Genomic DNA, 25,578 nt, shown 5'->3' with positions numbered 1-25,578 from the left:
ATACGCTTCTTGTCACTAATCAATCACAGGGAAATTTTCTTTTTAAAATTTTTTCTAACACCTGAACACCTGAAAACTAAGTCAATTTCGGCCGAAAAGTTGCAAAAACAGGGCTACAATAATAACACGAGCTAATTGCGGATACGATTGTGAATTCTCTCTAAATAATGCCATCTATTTTTCTTTCCACGAACCACAAAACTCATCCTGCGTATAAAAACAAAAACAAAAACAAAAATTGTATCTGCGAATTGCGTTGTATGAAACGGTAAGTAAAACAAGCCGTCCCTTAAAAACCGCCCCATTTTACCACACATCCCTTCAGGATTTAGGGCTTTGCCTAGTTTTGGGCTTGGTTTTTATTCTGGGTGTGTTTCTAATGGGTCTATGAAGACGTTTCGGCGATCCTCTGCGCGATATAGGGCAGAATAGCGTGCTTCGCATCTCCAACCCTTGTTCACAGTTTCGTATCTCTCTCCCCACCCTTAGTAGCCACCCCAAAACCGTGGAAACTGTGTCACAGGCTGCTGACGGTGCGAAAGCTAGGAAAACTACACAAGGGAAAATTCTGCTCTGAAAAAATTGGAAATATTAATAGTCAATGAACTGTAATTCGAGATAATTTTTTTTTGTTTTTTGAGTCTATATTAATTTTAAATATTTTGAAATGTTGGCATTTCAATAGACTTGTCATATCATTTTTTGCTTGTGTGAGTGCTGCATTTTCCAACCCTACTCTTGCTGCCACTCTCTTTCTTTACTCTTCAATCCTCACATTTTCCTCTCTTATAACGCATCCTTTGCCGGTCAAAGCTTTTGCTCTAAAAAAACAAGCTGGCATGAGAAAGGAAAAAAGTGATTAAAGTAAACAAACACACTGGGCTATGAACTGTGAACACTTTTTATGATTCTTCTGAGATTTGGTTGGCCCAACACAAGCACGTTGACAAATCAATGCGAAGGTCCTTAATTATTTAGCGTTGCCCTGGCAACCCTGGCCTTTCGGTGGGTCCGCGACGCGTGGTCAAAACACTTGTCCCGGGGTTCAAATACCTTTAAGCCAAACGAGGGTAAACAGAGGCCGAGCAAATTGGCCGTCGAGTGTATTTGCAGGCCAATCAGAGGAAGATAAGGAACGCAACCCAAAGGGAAAAATCAATAAGCAGGGGGCAGGAACTTTCCTTGGACGGAATGCGTAACGCTTTCGGCTGCCTAGACCCCATTTTCATACGGCTAAAATCGATGGGTTCTCGGGACCAGTTCCAATCGATAAACCAGTTTTCACACAGGGCAAAGTCAAAAGGTTCCAATCTCACCGACTCGTCGTCGTTGTCTGTGAGTTGTGTAAAATTGTTTTACTGCTGTTTCTCCTGTTGTTTGAGGTGAACTTTGTCTCGCACAAAAGTTAAACACGCAACTGCCCCTTTCCTTTTTGACCTCTGACGTGGTCTCAGTTGCGTGTTGATGTAATTTCGGCTCAGTCTGCGTATACTTAATGACATTAGCTGCAAATCTAGCATACGCCCTGTCTGCGCTCGTTTGTTATTTCCTTTCGCATTTCTAAAAATAGCCCAGCCTTGACACTTCGAAATGGCAAGAGAGACGAAGTTCACTTGTTGTCGATATCGCCACTACAGGGTAATAGATTAATCGGGCTAAATTAAAATGCAATTTAATTTGAAACTCTCTATGCATGAAAGACTGATTAGAGCTTTCTGCACTTAAAAAATTTGGAGTACCCAGTATTAAATAAACTTTATAAGAGGCCTCGAACATTTTTTGTTTCTATTGTTCCTATTTCTAATGAAAACAAAGGCAATTTTTTATTTTACATTTTGGCAATTAATTTCAAGATCAACAGTATAAGAGTACCAAAATCAATCGATACTGGCAATAAATGATTCAGTTAATCAGTTGTTAATGTTAATTCACCTCTCAGAATTTTTATTTATAATTTACGATTTGTTTCGTGTGCCACAAATACTAAGCAGGGCCTTATCAATTTGAATAAAACATATAGCAAAGACTATACACTGGAATGACATCATCGTTTGACGGTATTTGGAACGTTTGGCGGTGTCGTCACTTGACATATTTTATTGACCCATTAAGGGAGCAAGCAAGATAGCCTGTTGCTGTCTAATTCTTAGCTTGTATGACCAGGTGCCAAGATCCATATCGAGTCATAATACCCATTCATTAATAGCAGTTAGATGCGATAAACGCAAAGGCAGTGATAAGATAAAGTGAATCCAGTGTGAGTACCCTGTCTCACCCATTTTTTTGGTTTGATTCATTTTCTTTTCGGCGACCTTCAGGTCTGTGGTTTGTTTTATTCCGATCATCGGCTTACGAACAGATTGAATCGGCTTGGATTGGATTACCCCATCTCTATTTTTAGGTCTGTCGTGGTAACGGAAATTATTTTCAATATTTATTCGCATTTGAATGTGATTAGCAATGCGCACTTTGTGTGCAATTCAAAATGTTTGCACATCGAATACCATGCGCGGAGTGCTTATACCTTAAAATTGTCTATAAAGAATGGCTGGCAGGTGACGCAATTTCCTCGAGGCTTTCTCCTCGAAAGGCGGGGCCATTCAACCCGCAACCTCTGACCCCTTGGAGGTGGCAATTAAAACGGAAGTACTGGCAACCTGTTGCCGTTGCCCAAGCTCATTAAATTCGAGCTTGGGAAGCGGGTCGGCCGAAGGCAGTTGGCCAACAGTTTGCATGTGCCGCAAAGGTTGGCATTAATTAGCCAGGCCCAGCGGCTCTTCTGGGAATATAAACTATTACCACATGAATTTTGCAGAACTTTTGAGGTACACTGTGAAAAATTATGCATATACGGGGCTAAGTATTGATTAAAAGCTGAATTTACAGCTTAGCTTTTAACTTTTATATCACCTAATGTCAAAAAAAAGCTGTTAAAAAAGCCACAAATTGATTCTTATATGTTAATTATAACAGTAAAATGTGCTAATTTAACTAAATTAATATGATGATTTCATGATTATCATATGATGAAAATTAATCATCTTAAACACAGCTATAAAATATGATTATCTGTAATTTAATTAGAAATAGGGTTTTTGAAAATTGCACTAAGAAATTATTGAAATAGTTGTTCTAGTTTGTGAAATTTTCTTCAAAAATGTATTCATTTTATATGTATTCAGTTTGAACTGGTTAAGCTGTTTTGATAATGGTAAAATTGATCGAACCTATTCCTGTTTTCTGTAACATTTTAATTATAAAATGTTTAACATATAGACACATAGTCTAAAATATTATTATTTAAAAAATGTTAAATTTTTGGCAAAATTTTTAATGGATTTCCATTTTTATCTTTGAAATTTTGAAATTTTTTTAGCAATGTAAAAAAACGCTGTTGTTTTCTGTAACATCTGCTATGCTAATTCTATGGTAATTTGTATTACATCTGAACTAGAGGAGTTTTTCCTGCAGATGCGAACGCATTTCCCACACGACCGTTAGAATGCAGATCGTAGATCGCTGTCAATCAGAGGCGATGGGAACATGTGTTCTAAGGCTGCTGCCCCCCAAAAGAGGCGTGGCAGACGGCATTTTCCCCAACGATTCGTGCGCTTGCCAATGGTTAAAAATACCCGCGAGTACTTGTTGCTCTCGTAATCGCCCTCTCACTTGCACCTCCCCCCCTCCCATTTTCACGCCCGCCGCATCGCCCTTTGGTGGCCACTAAGTGGCGAGGGGTCAATAGACGAGCCAGTGGCTGAGAATGCACGAAAAGTGTTTTGTACTTGCTTGGAGAGTGGAAACGCAGAAAAACAGAAAAGGCAAGTGGAAAATCAGTGGCGCAGAAAGGCGAAGAATGTGGCGGGGCACAGAGAGCGAAATTTTGATTAACATGATTATGATTGTTTATTCGGAAATTGAGATGTGCATTGTGTATTTCCGCGTTTAATATGATCAGAATAGTGGAATAATTTAAAAAGTACAAATATTGAACACCAATCATATGAAAGCTTCAAAACTAATTTTTTCCAGTGTCTATATGGCGTGCGTGCAGATAGCAACAAAAAAAAGCCAAAATAACAAAGCTCCAATTGATATAAAACAGATAATCGCCAGCATAATAGCGCTTTTGTTATTGTTTTTCCATTGCCGAATACGCTTTGCGAATTTTCGTAATTTCGCTAAAATTTAACATTGAATGGGATGAACACACAATGTTTAAATATTAACTACAACAAGTGTATAACAATTTCTATTTTCCCTCGCCCGTTTTGTTGAATGCCAATTCTCTCGAATAGTTTCTAATAAATCTGTGAAACACAACCATCAAAAACGAAAAGAAACAAACAACGAACGGTCTAAAAATAAAAAAAAAACAGAACAAACACATTATAAACAATGAGATGAAGTCGTAAAAAGTATGTGGCTCCTCTGCAGTCAGCCTTACGTCATTTCTTTTCCTTCTTTTGCCGCGACCCCAAAAACTATGACGTCAATGGGCGGGTAGGCCAATAAATGCCAGAAGAATAGAATAAAATACTTGAAGTCACGAAGGAAATTGGAAAACAAGTGTTCACATCTCTGACACGAGCTGCAGGCGCCGGCGCAGTGCCTTCCGCTCGGAAACGTACTGTCGGATACAGATACTTTAGCATCTGAGAACATCTCTCGCCTCGGAGAACTTATGCAGATCCCATAAGATACCATCCGATTCGAGTGCGAGCAGTTCATTTCAGTTGAGTTCTGTTTCTGTTCTGTTCAGTTCGGTTCGGTTTAGTTCCGTTTTTCTCAGATTTCGATTTTTATTTCAATTATTTATTTATACTTAAGAAATATTTAAACTAATATAAACAAGTTCAACTTCAATCATTTAACCGAATATATTTTGTAAACTTCCTCGGGACTGTGTGCTTTTGTGAGTGGCCAGATTTTTTCAACGTTTCATATTTTCCCCAAAAGAAAATTGTACAAGTTCTATAATTAGATAGCGATGAGGATGTTGGGACAGCAGGGGAAACGGGGGGGAAGGGAAGGGAGATCTTTCATGGCTGCCCCGATACACAAAATCCACTCGCCTCAACCCATCGCGGAGATTCTCTCGCCAAGTGAGAAACACCCACTAAAAGACTCTATTCCCGCAGAACGACCACGACGATGACGACGATCTGTGGGATTAACTCGCCCTGGAACTAAACGATGGATCTAGCAGATCAAATCGATGACTATATCTGCTCGTTCGAGGGACTTGGTGACTTAACAATGGACTCCCTGGCCATCTTCATTTTCCTGTGGGCCGTTCTGGCCCTCTTCTCCGTCTGGCTGATCAAGCTGCTCTACCACAAGTATCTCAACAAGGACAAGTCGTCCAGTGCGGCCAACAGCCGCCAGACGAGCGTGGTCCCCACCTCCGGATCACCCTCATCCGCCGCCGGCAAGACGGAGAAGCGCCTCTCGGAGCCGCGTGATCTGCTGGCCACCAAGAGCAAGGTGGAGGACCTATCCAAGCCCCTGACCGGCGGCTCTGGAGGCCGAGGTCGCTCTTCAGCCTCGCCCTTGAACACTGGTGGTGCAGCCGCCGGTGGTCCACGTCGCCGGGTGGTGCGCCAGAGTTCCACTGGACCAGAGAACCGCAAGAAGCGCTATGTCCCACCGCCCTCGAATGTCGTGGGTCCAGAAACGGTGAGATTTTATTCATTTAATGCCCACTTGTAGGTCAGTTGGTTAGCTAAATAAAACACGAGGCTTATCAGACAGCTCTAAAAAATAACGGTTTGAAAGTAAATTACATTTGTCATAAAAACTAGTATTTGTGGTTATTAATATTGTATGAGCAAAAAAAAAAAGACATGGTAAATGTGTAACAATATTTTTTTGTTCAAAGATTGCTTAGCAACTTTGATATTATATGTTGCGGTACACTCTTTTGGGTACATATTTTGTCTTAAGCAATATTAATATGACTGAGTATTATTCTTATCTAGAATAATAAATGTGAATCGTTTTTATATTTGATACGAGATCGTAAAAATATTTACTAACAATTTCAAATTTAAATTGTCGTGGATCCAGAAATGGTGAGATTTTATTCATTTAATGCCCAATTGTAGGTCAGTTGGTTAGCTAAATAAAACACGAGGCTTATCAGACAGCTCTAAAAAATAACGGTTTGAAAGTAAATTACATTTGTCATAAAAACTAGTATTTGTGGTTATTAATATTGTATGAGCAACTAAAAAAATACTTTTGTTAAATCTTTAACAATAATTGTTTAAAAGATTATTCAGCAACTTTGATCTAACCTTTCATATTATATGGTATGGTAAACTCTTTAGGATACATATTTTGTCTTTAACAACATTAATATGGCTGAGTATTATTCTTATCTTTTTATTCTTTTATTTGCCAAAGCTTTGATATGAGATCGTTAAAATGTTTATTACAAGTTGTAAATTTAAATTATATTTATACTTGTAAATCAAAATAACCGTGTGTTTGAGTTACATATTTGACTTTCTTTGTCTCTCAAAAAATGGTCTTTTATTTAAATTGTAGTATTTTTTAAGAACAGTATTAAAAGTAATCAAAAAAAGTAATATAATTGCCTTCAAACTATTCAAACTGATCTACAACAATTTGTTAAACTCAGAATCCCTTCTAACAAATCTTATTCTTCAGAGTTCCGTCACCTGGACCAGCCAGGTGTTCCGCTGGCTTTATAGCGACCTGGTCATCGTCAACGAGCTGCTCATGTCCTGGGTGATTGCCATTAACGACACGCTGCGCAAGTCTGTGGAGGAGGTGAGTCCTACTCGGAAGATGGTTAAATGACATCAGACAGCTCGCAGCTTTGACATCATTCATGGCCCGGACTCTGATGTCATGGCTGAGTCTGACTTGGTCTTTATTGGTCGGGCATTAACCTTTGTTCTTGGCCCGCCTCGACTTTCAACTTGAAATCGATGTTCAGCTGCTTGTCTTCCAACTCTTTCCCACTCTCCAGCGGTCTGGCGAACTGGGAACTCGCTCAGCCGTAACTGATGTCGAAACGCGTTTTGTTTTCAGTTTTTTTTTCCTATACCGTGTAGTCGTTGAGTGAAAGAGTTAATAGTGTTCATTTATAGATTGGCGACAGGCAAACATAAACCTTATTTGGTGTTTGGCTATCAAAAAAATATTTAAAGCTTGGATTGAGGAGAGCTATAATTTATTTTATTTTGCCATTTATTTTTAAGTGCTAAATTATATACATATGCTACAAAATCAGAGATCTAGATTTTATGTGAATTTCCTTTAAGCATATATTTTATGGCTTGGGAACTATTGCATAAATTTATTTAACCTACTGTTTAAAAAGTTTGAATTTTAATATTTCGTTTTGTTAAAGGATATCCAATAATCGGAGGGCTATTATTTATTTTATTTTGCCAATTACCATTTATTTTTAAATGCTAAAATATAAACATATGCTACAAAATCAGATTTATATTTAGATTTTACGTGAATTTCTTTAGGCATATATTTTATGGCTTGAGAACTTTTGCTTGAATATGTTTACAAAAATTTGAATCCTAATATTTGGTTTTGTTAGAGGGTATTCAATAATCGAGGTACGCGACATAAGCCTTGCTTGTTTTCCTCTGATTCGCTTTTTTATTGCCTTTTACGTGATCGGAGCCAGTCGTAGGCCAAGGTCAGAATTCTGTCGTTAGTCATTATCCCGTCTCTGAGCCGTAGCCCCAAAAACGCACGCTGCTGAATTAGGTAATGCGCGAATAATAAATCCAGAGATGGTCAGGAGCACAGCTGGTCGGTTTTGGGCAACAAGTTAATATATATTTCTTTCTGTTTGCAGCATGGTGTGGCCGTGGAAGTCGTTCGAGTTCTGCCTGACAGTCCTGCCCCCGGATTGAATAATATATTCTGTAATTGCGATGAGAATAATCCCGCTGATATGGTGAGTAAAATCTAAATTGTTGTTTAGAACATTAATCACCCACACAAACCTAATGCCACAGCTCATCACCTTTGACTGCGATGCCATGCCGGTGCTGCAGGTGAAGACCTTCCGCCAGAAGGCGGGCAAGGTGGAGACCTCCCACTACAAGGTCACCGTGTCTAGGTTCCGAGCCCGCATGGCCATTCCCATGAACTACAACACCCTGAAGGGAGAAATGCGTGTCGAGGGTTATCCCGATGTAAGTAACTGAGTTAACTGTGAACAAATACGAAATAAACTAAATAAAAACAAGAATGAACAATAAAGTCGAGTTCCTCGACCGTTAGATAACCGTTACTCAGTTAACAAATTTTGATCATAGTATTCCCCCACAAAATAGTAGGAGTTTAGGTGGCGCCATCTATTGAACTGCATTGCCCCCCGCTAACAGTGGGCGTTGGATAGTGTTTTGCAGGCAGAGCAGCGGCAGAGGACTTAATAACTCAATATCTTCTAAGATAATAGAACGATTTGAAAAGATTCTATTCTACCGATAGATGTGTTCGAAACACACTTAATCAGCCGGTAACCAATTTCTACCATGTCTCAGATCGACATGACAGACTTTCACGATTTTTGGACTTTATAGTGGGCGTGGACACGTTTACAAAAAAACTCTAAATCTATAGCTTTTATGGTTTCCGAGATCTCGACGTTCATATGGACGGACAGACGAACAGACAAACGAACAGTCACACTAACGGTCATAGCTAGATCGACAGTGCTTTTGATCCTTGTCAAAAACATATTTACATTATAGTTCTACCCGTTACATACTTTTCAACAAAGCCAATATAGCCCTTTACTATTCGAGTTACGTCTATTAAAGGGTTTTGTGTGTGCCGGCTCATTTAGAATTTATTAGCTAATGAAGTCAAACTTCATTTCTATAATCCCTTTAGTTCTTGTTTCGAAGATTTTAACTAAAGTTATTACAGCACTTTCGTACGGAACGTAATAGTTTTTTTAACTTATGCAAACAATGTAATGGAATGTTGTGAGTAGACAAAACCCTATACTTGCAAATGTTCTGATCTTTTTTATAGAATAACAATTTAATAGTATACTGAAGAAGCAAAGTAAATATGAATTAAATTTAATTAGTATACTTCCTTAAACTCAAATGTTTTGACTTGATGGCAGGGTTATTTATAAATAAGGTCAATGAAGATAGTTTTTTGTGTTTTTTTTAAAAATTATAGACATATAAAAAATTAAGAAAGTCTATGTCATAATGTTAGGATCATGAGTTCAGTAATTTTATTCTAACCAAGTCATCGCGTGTAATAACCAATGAATTCCTCTTTGTTTTTAAAGGTTCGCATCGCAATGAACAGCGTGGGCGCCATCAAGGCGATGGACCAGGACGAACAACAGCTGCAAACGGTGATCAGTGACATCCTGACGACGGCGCTGCGCGACACCGTCTACCCGGTGGACTTCTCCATCTACTCCACCTGCCCCAGGGCCGAGGTGGAGCCCCTGGACCTGCCCGTAATCTATCCCGTCCACTATGACTCGCTGGCGGTGAGCGTCGGGAGCAGTGAGAAGATGCCAGCTCCTGTATCCGTGGCTGTGGCTGTGGCTGTGTTGCGTTTCTTGTTCTCCGTTCTCCGTTTTCCTGTGTCCTTGTACACTCGTCATCGCACACAGAACTCAATTCGAGACTCTCTGTACAGTGTTGTTCACCCGAAAAACAAACAGACACTTCTCATTGCTCTCGTCCACCACTGTGTTTATGGAATTCGCCTTTTTCTCTATCTCTCAGTTCAGAAATCTGCATCACATTTCCCGTGTTGTCGTTGAGAATTCGTTGTGTTTCTCCATTGATCCGTGAAAGTAAAAGGAACTCTCTTTGCGCTCTCTCTTTTCAGGGCAACCAATGCTTTCAATATTATTACAATTTCTAGTTTCTGTCACGCATTACTATAGTTGCTGATTAAAGGCGAATTTCATAAGACCCAAAACCCGACTTTTGAACCCCCTTCAGAACCACCCCCTTCCACCGAACTCTCTGTTTTTCTCTGAGTCTCTCGCTGCACTCACTCATTGCATGTTGTCCTCCTGCATCCCACACAGCACAACATGGAGCACCACATGGGCGGCGTGGGACTGAGGGACTCCCAGCACATGGTTTCCGGCCGGCGGCTGCTGGTGAAGATCGTCAAGGGCGAGGGAATACGGGACGCCCACGATCCCTATGTGGTCATCGAGATGGATGAGCCTGCCCAGAAGAACCAAACGGGCACCCAGCGCGGCAGCAAACCCTTCTGGGATGAGCACTTCCTCTTGTAAGTGAGCTAAATTTTCCAAATGCTGAGATTCCCATTTTGAAATCACAGGATTTCTTAATCTTATCACTTTCGGTTCGGTGAACCACTGTCCTCAAGTAGATAAATATTTAGAATCCCCTTCGGTGAATGGGTTTTTATGGTTATTGGTTTTCGATAAGTAGACAAATTTAAACAAGTCAATAACAACAGATGTTTTTAAAACAAACAAGTAATGAAATCGTAACTATACACCTATCTTTTATTACTCAAAGTCTATTTAAGTCGGACTAATCATCGAGTATAAATTTAACTTACCAATAACTCGATGTCTTTATAACTAGAATTTTTTCTTAACAGATAGTGGTTGTTAGATTAAACAAAAATAAACCGATCCTTTAAGTCGAACTAATCATATTGTGTTAATGCCGTAATCGGAAGTCGGAACGAGCTGGATCGGACGACCATATCATAACGCTCCCATAGGAACAATCGGGGAAAAAAATTACCATTTTTATACCCTTGCAGAGGGTATTATAATTTCAGTCAGAAGTTTGCAACGCAGTGAAGGAGACATCTCCGACCCTATAAAGTATATATATTCTTGATCAGCATCACTAGGCGAGTTGATCTAGCCATGTCCGTCTGTCCGTCCGTCTGTCCGTCTGTCCGTCTGTCCGTCTGTCCGTCTGTCCGTCCGTTTATATGCAAACTAGTCTCTCAGTTTTAAAGCTATCTGCATGAAACTTTCCCAAAAGTTGTCTTTCTATTGCAGGTAGTATATAAGTCGGAACGAGCCGGATCGGACGACTATATCATAAAGCTCCCTTATGAACAATCGGAAAAATAAATGAAAAAAAATTATAACTTTGCTGTTTTTTAATTTTTTGTTTAGTTCTTCGACATATAGCAATGGTTAAATATTTCAGAATTATGGTTTAAATTTCATCAAAATCGGACGACTATAGCATATAGCTCCCATAGGAACAATCGGAAAAATAAATGAAAATAAATTATAACTTCGCTGTTTTTTAATTTTTTGTTTAGTTCTTCGACATTTAGTAATGGTTAAATATTTCCGATTTACGGTTTAAATTTCATCAAAATCGGACGACTATAGCATATAGCTCCCATAGGAACAATCGGATAAATAAATGAAAAAAAATTATAACTTTTCTGTTTTTTAGTTTTTTGTTTAGTTCTTCGACATTTAGTAATAGTTAAATATTTTCGATTAACGGTTTAAATTTCATCAAAGTCGGACGACTATATCATATAGCTTCAATAGGAACAATCGGAGAAATAAATGAAAAAAAATTATAATTTTTCTGTTTTTTAATTTTTTGTTTAGTTCTTCGACATTTAGTAATGGTTAAATATTTCCAATTTACGGTTTAAGTTTCATCAAAGTCGGACGACTATATCATATAGCTCCCATAGGAACAATAAAAATATATAAAAGACCTATCAAATAATTGAGCTGCAAATCATCATAGCTTCAATGTTTTTAAACATATACGCAAGTAAATTATAATTTTAATGTTTTCAAAAATGTTTAATTCTTGCAATAGCTGCAAGGGTATATGAACTTCGGCTTGCCGAAGTTTGCTTTCTTTCTTGTTTTGTTTGATATTTAGTGATAGTTTATCATTTTGAAATTGCGGTTTAAATTTGATTAAAATCGGACGACTATATCATATAGCTCCCATGGGAACAATCGGAATTTTACAAAAAAAGGGAAAACAAGTTATAACTTCTCAATTTAAAAAAAAAATTTTTTTGAACATAGTATCTCTTTTTTTTTTAAATTTTTTTTTTAACATAGTAATGGTTTTATATTAAAGATTTACGTATTTAATGCCATACGAACGACTGAATAATTGTGGTGAAAATCATCATAGCTTTAATATTTTTAAACATATACGCATATGTTTAAAATGTTTAAGAGTTTAAAAATGTGTAATAAAAATGTGTAAAATAGCTGGGTATATAAATTTCGGCTTGCCGATGCTTGCTTCCTTTCTTGTTCAATACTGTTTTCTGTATTTAGCCCCCAAAATGAACTAAAAATCACATTATTTTATCCCAATGCAGTGAACTCTCCCCTCAATCTGCCGAGATCCTGTTCGAGGTGTACGACCATCCGGTGATTGCCTCCGATCCGCCCAAGTTCCTGGGTCTCGGCCTGGTTGGAATCGATGAGCTGGCCGCTGGACCCGCCTCCACTCAGCTGCTGCAGCTGCAGCCCCGTCCCTATGAGACGCAGCCCGTCTCGGGATCCATTACCGTGGACTTTGTGTTCATCGAGGGTGCCGAGATACCGGCGGGCACCCGTCCCCAGCGCCTGAAGGAGGCGCTGCGCCTCAGCACGCCGGCCATAAACGAGCACATCCGAAATGGAGCGGATCTGGCGGATGCAGCCGTAAGAGCTCTGCAGGATGGAGCGCTCTCGGGCAGCGGACAGCCGAGCAGGAGCACGTTGATCATCCACAGCGTGCAGCGAGTGAGTGTTAATTGGAAGAATAAGCCACGATTGTCAGGAGAAACAAAACATAGAAACACTCGCGGGTATTCCAAAGATCTCTAGCAACCAATGGAGAATTCTGGTTCATCCCTGATTGTTTTTAATTTTATAATTATGTTTCTTTGCGGCAAGCGTGATCTCAATGGCTATAGAGGTTCCATACATTTCGTGTTCCCCCCTCTATCGTTTTTAATTTTCCTTTTGTTTCTCTTTTCCTTTATTTCATTTCATTCCCGTCTCTGATCCCGTCCAGAATTCGAGCAGCCCGAATGCATTTAAGGTAAACTCCCCACAACCTGGTCATCTATACTTCGATCGTTCTTTTGAGTTATCTGAGTTACTGCGTCTCTAATGCCCGCCCTCATGATGGTGTACCAGTCATGTAGGCTAGTTAGTATTAAGCCAAGCTAATATCCAAATGTTTCTCGTTCTGTTTGCTCTGCCTAACTCCCAAAATGCGCTTCTCTAACAACCAAATCCTCGTACCGATCAGGTCGAGTTGAACAAAGAGGGTCGCATCGAGGTGACCGAAACGGCGACGGAACTGGATCAGGCAGTGGCCCAGGCCTTCGAGCGGGCGGCCAACGAGGCCAAGGGTGAGCTTGAGCTGCAGCTGGAGCAGGCCAAAGAGGAGAAGGTCAGCCAGCTGGGCGAGACCCTCAACGATTCAGGTAACGGCACCGTCAACGGAGAGGAGAGCACCGCGGAGGTAAGTGCACTGAGTTCAAGGTGTTGGTTAGTTTCGGCATGGCATGCGTTTCAGTTAGGAGCTGGAGAAGATCCCCCCATTTAATACCCTTCGAATCACTTGCAGTTCGGCCAACCCAATGCAGCCTCGTCGCCCAATGGCAGTGGTTATCACAACAACTACAGCCTCAATGGCAATGGCAATGGCAACACCAATGGAGCCGGATCGGGTGGATATAATAGCCTGCCCCGCAATGGTGGTGCTCAGCAGTTGGCTCAGCAGCAGCACTCCGGATTAATGGAGGGCCACGACGTGGTCGACGATCGCGGGCGCAGCAAAAAACGTAATTTCTTTGGCACCCTGAAGAAGCGGCTCAGCCGCTCCAAGACACGCACCCTCTCGGCCGATCAGCCCAATAATAACAGTCATAAGTCACTATCAGCCACCAACTCGAATACAGCAAACGCCTCCGGATTCCCTCGAACAGCCACCGGAACCCTCAATGGTGATTCTTCCCGTTCATTATCTGTCGATCGTGCTACTCTGTTCAAAAGCAATTCACTTGGTAATTACCATCCAGTCACAATCCTCCAAACCGCCAGTGTCCGCCACGTTTTAACTATTTTGAGCCCGGCTTAACGCACATTTTTTGGACTACTCCTGCATTCTGCGATACGGAACATGCATCACATTCAATATCTCATTCGAGATCACGGCATTTTACCTGTTTATCCCAATTATTAATTGCTTACTGCACTCTTAAATGTTCTATTACTATTAACTTTTTAATATTTACCTAACTTTAGTTCGGTGATTAAATTATAGAGCAGAGTCATGAGACAAAATACTATAATTTTAACCCAACTTTCAATAATTATAATAGCTCTCTGCTCTTTTAAATCTAGGATGGTATAAACAAGAACACTTGCTTAAACAAAATTTGTTTTAATTTAAAAAAAAAACTGTCTTTTAAAAGTGTACTATAGTTCAAAATATAAATTAAGAGTGGGAGTACATTTCGATCAAAATCATTACGTTCCATACACCATTTCTCATGTATATTTAAAGTATTGTGTAAATTGCTTTTTCCCCTTCAATTTAAGTAGTTTGTTTATAGTCGTACCTAAAGCTTGAACTTTAATGTATTATTAACCTTTCTGTATTTGTATATGTATCTATATGTATATCTGTTGTCTGTTTTATCTTCTCTCCCCTAACACTTTCCCCATCAACTGCTAACCGAACTGTGATCCACAACACGAATCTGTATGTATTCCATGGTTCCTACACACACACACACCAAACACATATTCCAACCGAAAACACAAACACGGTTGAACATTTTGAAAATATTTTGTAAATATTTGGCTTTTTTTTGGATTTTGGTATTTTACATTTTGGATCTGCTTACGATCGGTTGGCAAACGGCCTCTTTTATAATTCATTAATTCGACTTGATTTTAATTATTTCTCATACTCTTTCCGTATTCTTTTCTTTTCTTTTGTTTATTTCCATATATGCAAAATATGATTTGATGGGTCTTAACGGGTGCTTGGTTTGTGTGCCACTCTTGCCACTCTTGCCACTCTCAACTTGCCATATATCCAAACACACACTAAAAATAAATAAAACGCAGGACCCCGCATGGGCATTGGTCACTCCATCACCGACCACTCACGCCGCTCCTCAATTTCAGAATCCTCGGCCATCTCAGGCTTTTCATCGGCCAGCAATAAAACCTATGTGCACGAGGCCTCCACTCTGGTGCTGGAGACCATCGAGAATGGCGTGAAGCGGTGAGTTTGGATCACACACACATGAACTTCCAACTTCCATTACTAACGACTCCTCTTAGCCACTTCATTGTGCCTTTGGCCATCGCCCAGAGACCGCGTTGGCGTCGCAAGGGCACCAAGCTGCACATCTACAACGATCACACCTTCATCGCCAAGCATTTGAGCGGGTAAGTTTTCTGATTTTGTACAAATCTTAAAATTTTGTCCTTCCAAATAAAAATTAACAAAAGATACAGTTTTAAGGTTTAAGATATCCTGGAAAATATTATTCGAACTTTTAAACTTTTATAAATGTTAACCTATCTAAAATTTAAATCACTTCTATTCCAAAACATCAAATCGTTTTTTTCGATATGCTATCAAAACATGAACAAATATTTTATTTTTTTGTAATTATGCAAAAGATACAGAATAATTTGATTTTCCAAATAAACAAAAGTTAGAAAAATATATATGAAATTTTAAAATTATTTTTGGAGAATTGACAAGTCATAAGAAGAGTGGCTGTTTTTTTTTTTTTAAATCATTTTTAAAATCTAAAAGAGATTTCTTTGAAAACGTTTAAAGTATTTTGGTAGTACACAGTGTTTATGGTTATATTAAATTTTTATTTGTTGGAATTTAATATTATCTCACGATATGTAATATTTTGAAACTTTCAAACTTAACAGGTGCTTTATTTATGGACTTCTTGTTTTATTTTTTTAATACCAAAAACTTTTCGTTGTCATTTGCAGAAGCGGTCTTCAGTGCTCCATCTGCATGAAGTCCATCCCGAGGAGGCCGGGCAAACAGGGCTACGAGTGCCGCGACTGCCAGCTGATCTGTCACAAGCAGTGTCACATACGGGCGCCCCAAGCATGTCCCAATCCCACGGTGCTCTCCATGGAACTGTAAGTGCATCCTCATGCCAGCCAGCTTTTTGGACACCCTCTTACCGATTCCGTTTTTTGAGGGAGCTGCCAGCCAGCCAATACCCAAATACTAATTTATTGATTTCGTTTTATTTTCTCTTTCCACACACAACACACACACAAAAACGCACACACCACACACACACACACCCCAACAGAACGTCATTTCCGGTACTCACAGAGAGAGATCTGAACCTAGTTAACTAGTTCCTTATTTTGTGTCCAACCCAGCTATTTAAATATTTATTCTTTTGTAAAAGTCTTGAGTCCGCCAAATGCAGTTTGATATTTACCAAGAGCAATTTTTGATTTACTCATTCCTCTGAATTTGCGTCAGAAGTGGAGAATTCGTCTTTGTTTTTTCGGCTTACGCTAGCATCCAAGATAATCGCACCTTCACCTCGCTTGGTCACGCTGTTTCATTTTGTGTATATTACTGCTGGGCACTAATTTGAGCTCTTTTCTCATCGCACTCCTCACCAAATACGAAAACCACCGACCACCGACCATCCACACCCCATCACATGGACACAGGATGGCCAGTGAGGAGTAGAAGGGGTCTTCAGCAACATCACAGCACCTTTAGCCAGTAAAATACCATTCTTAAATGCTCCCCAAGCGATGTGCGGGTCACTCTGACGCCAAATATTTCAAAGAACACACACACAGACAATTCTCCTTCGATTTGAGAAAAACTCCAGGGTTCTAGATTCGATCAGCAGAAGTTTTGAGAGGTTCGAGCGTTTTCCAGTTGACCCTTCGGCAACTGGGAAATCGGGGTAAGCTGCCAACCGCAATCGCATGAAGTTTCTTGTTCTGCTCCACTGTGTTGTGTACTAAATTAACACCCCCCTCCCGCTCGGTTTTGATCGCACTCCGATCGATACTAATGCAACTTCTCTTGAAGGTTCAGTTTATTGCGTTAAGATTCGGCCTGAAACTGTTTGAAGCTTGTTTTTGATATTGTTCTATATGACGGGATACCCTTTTCCACAAATCTAATAATTTTTTTTAACTTATTTTCGCAGAACCAAACTTAATTCGGCGGCGGCAGATCGCAGTATACGGAAGCTGTGAAGGGGAATCCCCCGGAGGATCCCATCGGATCCATCCAGCCCCTAAACGAGAAACCTTAATCGAAATAATACCCTAGTTAGATTAGACGAAGGAGCTGTGTGAACTATCTTCTTCTGCTATGGAAATCCTCGATATATTACGTTATTTATTTATACACTCACGCGAACACAACACACATGTGCAATAAGTTCTTTGGATTCGTTTTTAACCCACTTTCTCCGTGTCAACGTGCTTGAGCCCTTTGATATTTTGTATTTTCTACGAACACGAATAATAATTGTACAAAACAAAAGTTAACTAGGGTTTTCTTTTTTAAATCGAATAAAGGGTAAAAGTTAAACACCATAATTTTGAATAAAACATATTTAAAGTTTACAAAGGATATATTTAACATATTAATAATGATTATGGTTCTTATCGATGACTCATAGGGAGGATGAGCGTAAAAAGCAATCCTGAAATTCAATGTTAGGAAGGTAAGAAGTACATAATGTAAGAGCATGAGCTTAAAATTTAAAAAAATAGTTTCTATATAATTCTGATAGACATATACCCTTGCAGCTATTGCAAATATTAAATATTCTTGAAAACATAAACATAAACAAAATCTTTAAAAACATTGAAGCTATGAGGATTTGCATCTCAAATATTCGATATTTCCTATGTCAGCTATATGATATCGTTTTCCAAATTTTAATAAAATTAAAAGCGTAATTTTGAACTGTCAAATTATTAATAAGTCAAAAAGAATTATTAAAATAATAGAATATTTTTGTTGTTTCCATGGAAATGATTTTTTTTTTAAATTTAAACTGTAATTTAACCATTACTAAATGTCGAAGAACATAAAAATTAAAAAACAGCAAAGTTATATATAATTTTTAAAATTTTGTAGGCGGACATGGCTAGATCGACTCTCTACTAGACTTTCTACAATAGTAATAGCTGTCGCCGCAAAACAATCATAAAAAAAGGCATTTTTCACCTTTAAAACCCTACCCCCTACCCGAGATACAGTCCTGGAGTGGATGTCGATTAAAAATAAAAATAAAAATTGAAATCAAAAAATGTTTTTTTTTTCGGCCTTTTCAAATATTTTAAAAATACCCAAAATCAAAATCAAGTCTGAGGCAGGCGGGATAGAGAGTAGTATAAACAAGATACATACATATATACCAAATTTCAACGGAATCGGTTCAATAGAACTTGAAAAATCTTCCCAACCACCTAAAAAAAATGATTTTGAAAAAAAACGCGTTTAAAGATTAGGAAAGGATTCCAATGGCCGTAGTCCTGGCCGTCACCGAATTGGCTCTGTCTCCAAAAATAATTCCAATTTTGAAAAATCTTTTAAGGATCATGTTTTTAGATGTCTAAACATTCAAACTATGCAAAGAAATCAATTTTTTTAAATTTCTATACCAGAATACCACCTTAAGCAGCTGTGTTAACAGTGCAAAAAATTTAGTAAACAGTGTGCATATATCGTTAGAGATGGATAACCAAGGAATATTCCATCGATAGACCAATTTTTTGAAACTTCGATGACATCGACTTTATCCACCTCTAACAGAGAAATGTAAGGCAAACGTCAAACTAACAGAGAGATGTTAGGAAAACTTCGCATTAACAGAGAAATGTTAGGAAAACGTCAAACTAACAGAGAAATGTTAGGAAAACGTCAAACTAACAGAGAAATGTTAGGAAAACGAACTAACAGAGAAATGTTAGGAAAACGAACCAACAGAGAAATGTAAGCGAAACGTCGAACTAACAGAAAAACAACATTTGTGGGCTGCGCGTTGACGAAATTTGTTTGTGAAATTTTTCGTTCGTAGGACCAATTGCTTATCTTCAGTCCGAAATTGCCCCGCATTCACGTGTCCGTGTAATATGTAAACGGTTTGTGTCTTTTATCTGGTGCGTTTGAGTCTTCGCAAAAATCAAAAATCGGAATTAAGTTAAAATATAAAAACCAGCAACAACACTGTCGGGCGACAAAGCGACACGCCTCGCGTTGTTGTTGTTGTCGCGTGTGTTTTTTTATTCGGCAGCAACTATTTATTTATTTAGTCAATTTACTTGCAAAAACAAAAGTGCTCGCCATAAATTCAAATAAATAATAATTAATGTGCATAAGCGCTGAGAAACAAAGAAGAGCAGGCGATTAAGAATAAAGAGGGAGCAAGCGAGAGAGGGGATAAAAAACGAGACGTTCTCTCGCCTTCTCACTCCCACCCCCGCGCTTTCTCCACCGCCTCTTCACCTCTCCTTTTTATCACATTTGTTGTTGCTGCCTTGTTTGCTGTCTTTTTGTGTTCATTTATTTTTTTTTCTGCGTCATAATTCGCGAGTCTTAAATTTTGTGTGCGCGTTTCTAGATTCACTGATCGGAATCCGATTTTTACATAAATATATATATGGTACATATATCCGAAGTCCAGTTAACCTTACGTAATTGAGTGTGAATTTAAGCAACCAAAATGCATTTCGATCCCCAAAAATCTCTAATAACCGCCTGCTACGAGTGCTAAAAAAATCAAACAAACCCAATAAGAGCGGCGAAAAGAGTGCAAAAGAGGAAGATAGAGTAAGAGCCAGCTTTAAAGGGATCCAGAAAAAGGAGTTGATCGGCTAACTGGAAGCGGAAACGGCAACGGCAAACGGATACGGAAGCTGGCAAGATGGCCGCCGCCCACAGCCACCTCAATGCCAATCTGCTCAGCTCGGACATCTCACGCAGAAATCCGCAGGACGAGTACGAGCTCATCCAGAAGATTGGCTCGGGAACCTACGGCGATGTCTATAAGGTGGGTGCACATGGCCAAACAAAAAAGAAAGCGCCACAAAAAAAAAAAAAAAAAAAAAAAAACACCAGCATTAGAATTTTTCACCGGATCCCTACTTTTTATATGTAGTTTTGCCCCTGCATTTTTTGCATATCTGCTACACAGAGAACAAATTGAACGTTGGTGCTTATATGCAAATGGTACATTTTATTTTAAACCTCAAATAAGTGAATTTATTTTTTTATGTCCTCACAAAAAGTTTTTTGATGATTTCAAGAAATTCCAGATATAAAAACGTGTTCTAAAATTTCTTCAAATGTTATAAGTGAAAATCCTTATGATTTATTTAGTTTAAAATTGTATTTAAAAATTATAGTATCGTTCCCAGCTTATTTGATAATGGTAGCTGCTGAACGTGAGTACTCTGTACTGTTTTTCATTCGAAATGAAATGCAGAAAACATTAAATCAAGAATGAAGAATGTAAAAATATTGTGTTCCAGTATAAGAGTGCATGTGCCCCCCTCGACCCCACTCCACCCACTTTCAGACCCTCATTTGTACATCTGTTTGCCACCGCATGCTTCACAACCCATTCACCCCCTCTCCCACAAGCACAAAATATGCGCAATTTTAGTTTTTTACTCACAAACTTCCATGTTTACTTTTGCTGCCCGTCGAATGGAAATACATGACAAATGCCCCGAAACGCCAGCGAAGTTGCCCTTGGGCGCAAGGCGTGGCACAATGCAATTGTTGTTGCCAGGGGCAGAACTATAGGGAAATAAGGGGAGACATTATGGGATTTCGTATCTGCAGGCCAAGGGTTAAGTTGCCTGTTTCCATATGGAATGCCTTTGGGTTCGGGGGGTTTCCCCAATTCGATTTATTGCGTTCTAGTTTGCCCATGAAATCTATAAATTTCAGCTTTATGCCCGTTTTTCGTTTGATTAATTTTGATTAATTTTTTCACTTATCTCAAAAAAAGCTACAAAGCTGAAAATTCAATTATTTTATGCATTTTCGGAATGTGAAATGAAGTTATTGCTTTCAATTGGACATAAAAATGGTGTTATTCGAATTTATTGCAACATAATTAACTTAATTTAGAACCGATTTAAAGATTTATTTCAATCGATTTATTAAAAGGCCAAGCGTTGTTTCATTATGAACATTAAAACAAATAAAAAAAACTATAATATACAAGTCCATTTTGTTCCAAATAATAATGTCCAGTTTTTTTGGTTTGGTTTTGTTTGGTTTGAATTTATTTTTAATTGGTTGTTTTGCGTGGCGCATGTTAATGTTTTTAAAACCAAACAAAATTGGTTTTATGGGGACCAAATGTAAAGTCAGCTGAAAATTCCCAAAGCCATTAACTTTGTGTTTTTTGCTCAGTGAATTGACAGTTGTCTGATATTGGAATTGATTCTTTCCCATCTCTTCAATTTATTCGATAAGCAGCCACGCGCTTGCATTGATTATGGGGATTAGTTTCGAATGTGTTATTTATTTATGTTTGCCCACATCTGGTTTGGGCCCTCCACTCATTTTGCCATCTGATTGTCTTTTTTACAGTCTGGTTCGGTTCTGTTCTGTATCTTTTCTCTGTTCCATCCATCGGATGCGTCATGCTATAAGTCCAAAGCCCATGGTTTCGGTTTCAATCCACCATTCCATTTCTACTCTTACGTTCTGTTGAGGGAGCGACTTTTTACGTCGACTTTATTTATTTTCATCGAGGTATTTGGTTGACAGGGGAATTTATGATGCCACACAACTAGCGGGAAGGCGATGGCATTCCGTTTCTGTTTACAAAAGTTCGCAAATGGAAAACAATTGGTTTTGGGATAATTCCCAGTTCGGTTTCCCACTTTGTTTACACAAAGTTTTGGGTAAACCATAATTACATATCGAGCGCTTGAAGTGCAGGACAATCAAATAATCATCGTTTTACTCTCTTTTCCCCCCTTTTTTGCAACTTGTTTCGCGATATCAGTTTACAATAGAAATAATAACAGCGAAATGAACAACAATACGCCCTGTTGACAGGCTATTATGAATGGAATTGGGTTTCCACTGCTCCAATTTGCTTTACTTCACTTCGCTCACATGTTCCCGTATAGGCCACTTACTCATTGATTCTTATTAGTGACACAATGATCCAAAAATTGAGTGCAACAGCAGCAAAAATAAATTAACACTTGGAGAAATTTTTGTACGGCAGTTTTTAAAGAAGTGTAAATCTAAACCAATCTTATTTAAGAAGAAAGTATGGAAAAAAAGGTTTCACACAGCACACAACCCAATGAAGCCTTTGGTTTTCTTCCTATCAAACATAACTTTTCGCGTATTTTTTGAGTTTAGTGAATCATTCTGAACATTACGTGTTTATTTCGAGTTTAATTTAATGAAATGTCATTACTCATAAATGAGATTAATATTTAGAACTACAGTTTATTAGAAATTCTTTTAGTCATGTTATAAATAAATGAGTACAATTTTTTGGTATAATTTTGGAAGTTATGAAAAAGTTGTGTTATAAAGATTTATAACACCAACAACAATAAAAATGTTGTATAAAACAACTTGACACAGGAGCCCCAGCAAGATTGGATAAAGGTGTATTTCGGGACCGACTTATCCGTTTTTTACAAGTAATAAATGAAATGCAATAAAATTAGCACACATCTTTTCGATTGGCTCACCTTTTCAAATAAATACGTTTATATTATGCTTATATTTTTTATTTCTCTGCAGGAAATCTAGAAGTAAAACAAATGGTACCTCACAAGTTGGGTGCGAAAACTCAGGATGGGAAAACTTGGTGAAAACGGAGTGAGAGTAAGGGGCTGTTGCACGGGGTTTTCATTACCGGAAATTCGAGAGCGAAACGCAAGTGGGGAAAAGAAAATAAAAGAAATATGAAATAAGTGAACTCTGGGCTTTTCAGGCGCACAAAAGGAAAAGTGCCAGGTTACCTAGCGTTATGCAATGAAAACTGGCACAAATACTAGTGCATAGACGCATACATATTTTATGCGTACATTTGCCTGTGTGCGTTTCGTATCTGTGTGTGTGTTTATGTGTGTGTGTGTGCGTGTGTGTATGATTGCCTTTGCCAGGCACTTGACTTCGCCATACAATGTTGCCCATTGTTGTTGTTGGTGCCTGCCACACTTTAACAATCATCCTCGTCATTGTTGTTGCTGGTTTTTATTTTGTTTTTGTTTTTGTTTTTAGCTCTTGTTATTGTTGTGCACGCAACACGCATGAAAACATGAAAAAATTGGCGCAAAGCCCTCAACGAGAGTGAGTGGCTGGGTGGTGTTTTTTTTTTGTGGGGTAGGAGGTATGAGAAAATTACTAGAGAAAATAACGAAGTGAAGTGAATTTGAAGCAGTCCAAGTAAAGTGGTGGGAAGAAAGGCGAGAGGAGGTTGTGGGGGGCGGTCAAGGAGGCGGTGGGCGCCTAAGGAGGTCACGTAGGCAACGCATGTATGTGGGCGTGACTCTATGCGTTTTGTCTGTCTGAGAGTGTGTGTGCTTATGTTTGCTGATTTGCTGCTTGTTTGGTTTCGGTTTTCACACAAATTGCAATTGCAATTGCTGCTAAACATAAAGCTCAGCTGCACGCCGTCGCCCTCTTCCTTTACCGAAAATTTTGCCATTTTCCATTGTTTCTCTACTGAGTTTTGTACAAAATAGAACCCGAATCACAGCCAAATCATTTGCTCTAAAAGCCCAACACAAGAAACATAAAGCATAGAAACAAAACGCCAAAGAGGACGAGAAAGAATGGGCGAAAAGAAATTGGAACCAAGACTAGCCGAAAAAGGTTTGCCTTGAACTAGGCGACAGGGAAAACAAAGCAAAACCAGCGGCCAAGGCAAATAGAAAATGTCAACGGGTTTTTCCCCCCATTTGGTAAAAGGAAAAACTCAAAGATCCTCTGGATTTTGGTGGCCCTGGTGGGGTTAATATGCAAATGGATCTTGACACGCCCACCGCCAATGGGCGGAAAGCAAACAACCAGCAGGGAGACAGTTTCAACGCCATCGCCGCATTTAAATGCTAAATGGCGAAACGCACACAACGCAGAACTTTTCCTGACAGGAAAAACAAAGATCCACTTGAAGGAAATCACATTCGGAACTTAATAGATTTAATATCCTTAGTAGGGTTGTTATGAAGGCAAAGATTTAAGATAAGTCCACATTTTATGCAAAAGGCTAATTTATTCCTCCAGCCTTATAAACAAATGTTTTATTTGTCACTTTTGGGACAATTTAAAAATATATAGACACTTTTAAAAAAAGGTTCTTAAACCAATATTAAAATTGTTTTCATTCATTTAAATTCTTTTTAATTTTGATTGAATCAATTCTAAGATTATATATTCTTAATTTTAGACCAGTTTTTTATTCTGACAATGGTATGAGATAGGATTTGCTTTTAATAGTTTTAGTATTTTCAGTTTAAAGAAATAATTCTGATTTTATTCTTGAAAATGTCCCACATTTCAAGGGACTTTCTCGCAGTGTGGAGATGTAGACAGAGTTAGGTGGCATTGGCAACCCTTAATTTGGCAACAACAAAGCGCCAGAACAAAACAAGTGACGATTGGGTTGTTAGCGGGGGTTGAGCACCGGGAAAGGGGATGGGAGGTGCAAAGGGTCGCCATGTTGACCCAATTCCGCCGTGGCAATAATTTGCACGTCTTCAACGGACTGGAAAGGGGCAAGGGGAAAGGGGGAGTTACTGGGAAATGTTGTGGATGGAAAATGAGTAACGCTGGGGGTACTTAGAGGGCAGTTCCGCCCGCCGACTGTTGCAATGCTTTGTTGGCTTGCGGCTGCATTCTGTCTCACTCTTTCAAACCCTCGCCTCAAGCCTCCTGCTCCTGTTATTATATCCTAGCTATTCACTCCCCTTGGCAAAAACAAAAATCGCAAAAACAATGCATGCAACCAGAGCTCCATGTTGGCCAGTAAAATCGAGTTAACTCCGGAAACTATAGCGAAATGTATTCCATGTTCGCTCATTAGCCTGTTCATTGACTTTCGGACATAAGCAGATATTGATTGCGACACTGAAAGCGAATGATGCATTAAATTGGGGGTATTATAAGACCATTATCGCAGATAGTTTACTCAAGTCACTTATCCTTTACTCTATCTAGTTTATTTTGACTAATTTTGTCCTCCAGTCCTAAGAACAAATGATTTATTTATCACTTTTGAGACAGTATAAAAATATATAGACGAACTTTTCAAAAAAGGTTCTTTGAAACTAAATTAAATGTGAATTTTTCGAATAACAAATATTTATTAAATTTGTTTTAACTTCTTAGGAAATTACTTAGTTTTAATTTATATTTACACCATTTTTGTGACACTGATCAAAAATTTTGTTGAAGTAGAACGCCAAATAAAACTACAAAGCTTAAAATCCTTTTTCTCGCCTAAGTTTCCTATAATAAAACTATAAGCATTATAATGGTTTCAAAATTTTAAAACAGGTTA

General features: G+C 38.6%; 2 protein-coding genes across 34 annotated transcripts in view; both read left to right on the top strand.

Moving 5' to 3' along the window:
* Positions 1-47: 47 nt before the first annotated feature.
* Positions 48-17,558, top strand: LOC108137053. 24 transcript variants are annotated; one of them, XR_005977822.1, is made up of 17 exons: positions 4,755-4,915; positions 5,142-5,679; positions 6,676-6,798; positions 7,853-7,954; positions 8,016-8,195; positions 9,314-9,523; positions 10,076-10,287; positions 12,361-12,769; positions 13,044-13,070; positions 13,284-13,499; positions 13,605-14,043; positions 15,116-15,275; positions 15,335-15,442; positions 16,013-16,168; positions 16,348-16,360; positions 16,724-16,968; positions 17,218-17,558. XR_005977822.1 is itself a non-coding variant. In XM_041710044.1 (16 exons), the coding sequence occupies exons 2-16, from the start codon at positions 5,197-5,199 to the stop codon at positions 17,227-17,229; spliced, it is 2,850 nt and encodes a 949-aa protein (XP_041565978.1). In that variant the 5' UTR covers positions 4,755-4,915; positions 5,142-5,196; the 3' UTR covers positions 17,230-17,558. The 24 variants fall into 24 exon arrangements, 20 of the variants coding, with proteins under 20 accessions (XP_041565977.1, XP_041565993.1, XP_041565987.1 ...); XR_005977824.1 differs by lacking the exon at positions 16,348-16,360 and having other exon boundaries at positions 9,314-9,490; positions 13,605-13,983; XR_005977823.1 differs by lacking the exon at positions 16,348-16,360.
* A 1,486-nt stretch (positions 17,559-19,044) lies between these two features.
* LOC108137052 (mitogen-activated protein kinase kinase kinase kinase 5) overlaps positions 19,045-25,578 on the top strand; it is a 56,528-nt gene continuing 49,994 nt past the window's right edge. For 3 of the 10 annotated variants that reach the window (XM_017258548.2, XM_017258546.2, XM_017258540.2), the window contains exons 1-2: positions 19,045-19,186; positions 19,648-20,076. In XM_017258548.2, coding sequence (XP_017114037.1) covers positions 19,951-20,076 — 126 coding nt within the window. In that variant the 5' untranslated portion in view covers positions 19,045-19,186; positions 19,648-19,950. The remainder of the gene's footprint in view (positions 19,187-19,647; positions 20,077-25,578) is intronic. The other 7 variants (XM_017258551.2, XM_017258550.2, XM_017258545.2 and 4 more) reach the window with 6 other exon arrangements.

This window comes from Drosophila elegans, unplaced genomic scaffold (genome assembly GCF_018152505.1).
Source record: "Drosophila elegans isolate 14027-0461.03 unplaced genomic scaffold, ASM1815250v1 contig_732, whole genome shotgun sequence".
In the NCBI taxonomy this organism is placed as follows: domain Eukaryota; kingdom Metazoa; phylum Arthropoda; class Insecta; order Diptera; family Drosophilidae; genus Drosophila; species Drosophila elegans.
The sequence above is the reverse complement of the archived record's forward strand: the minus strand, read 5'-3'. Positions and strand labels throughout refer to the sequence as shown.

What these genes read in the sequence shown, in the direction of transcription:
- LOC108137053 (XM_041710042.1), top strand. Translation starts at nt 5,197, where the DNA reads ATGGATCTAGCAGATCAAATCGATGACTATATCTGCTCGTTCGAGGGA. An exon ending in TGCGCAAGTCTGTGGAGGAG is followed by an intron (nt 6,799 to 7,852) that starts GTGAGTCCTACT and finishes TTCTGTTTGCAG; the next exon opens with CATGGTGTGGCCGTGGAAGT. An exon ending in GTGTCGAGGGTTATCCCGAT is followed by an intron (nt 8,196 to 9,313) that starts GTAAGTAACTGA and finishes TTGTTTTTAAAG; the next exon opens with GTTCGCATCGCAATGAACAG.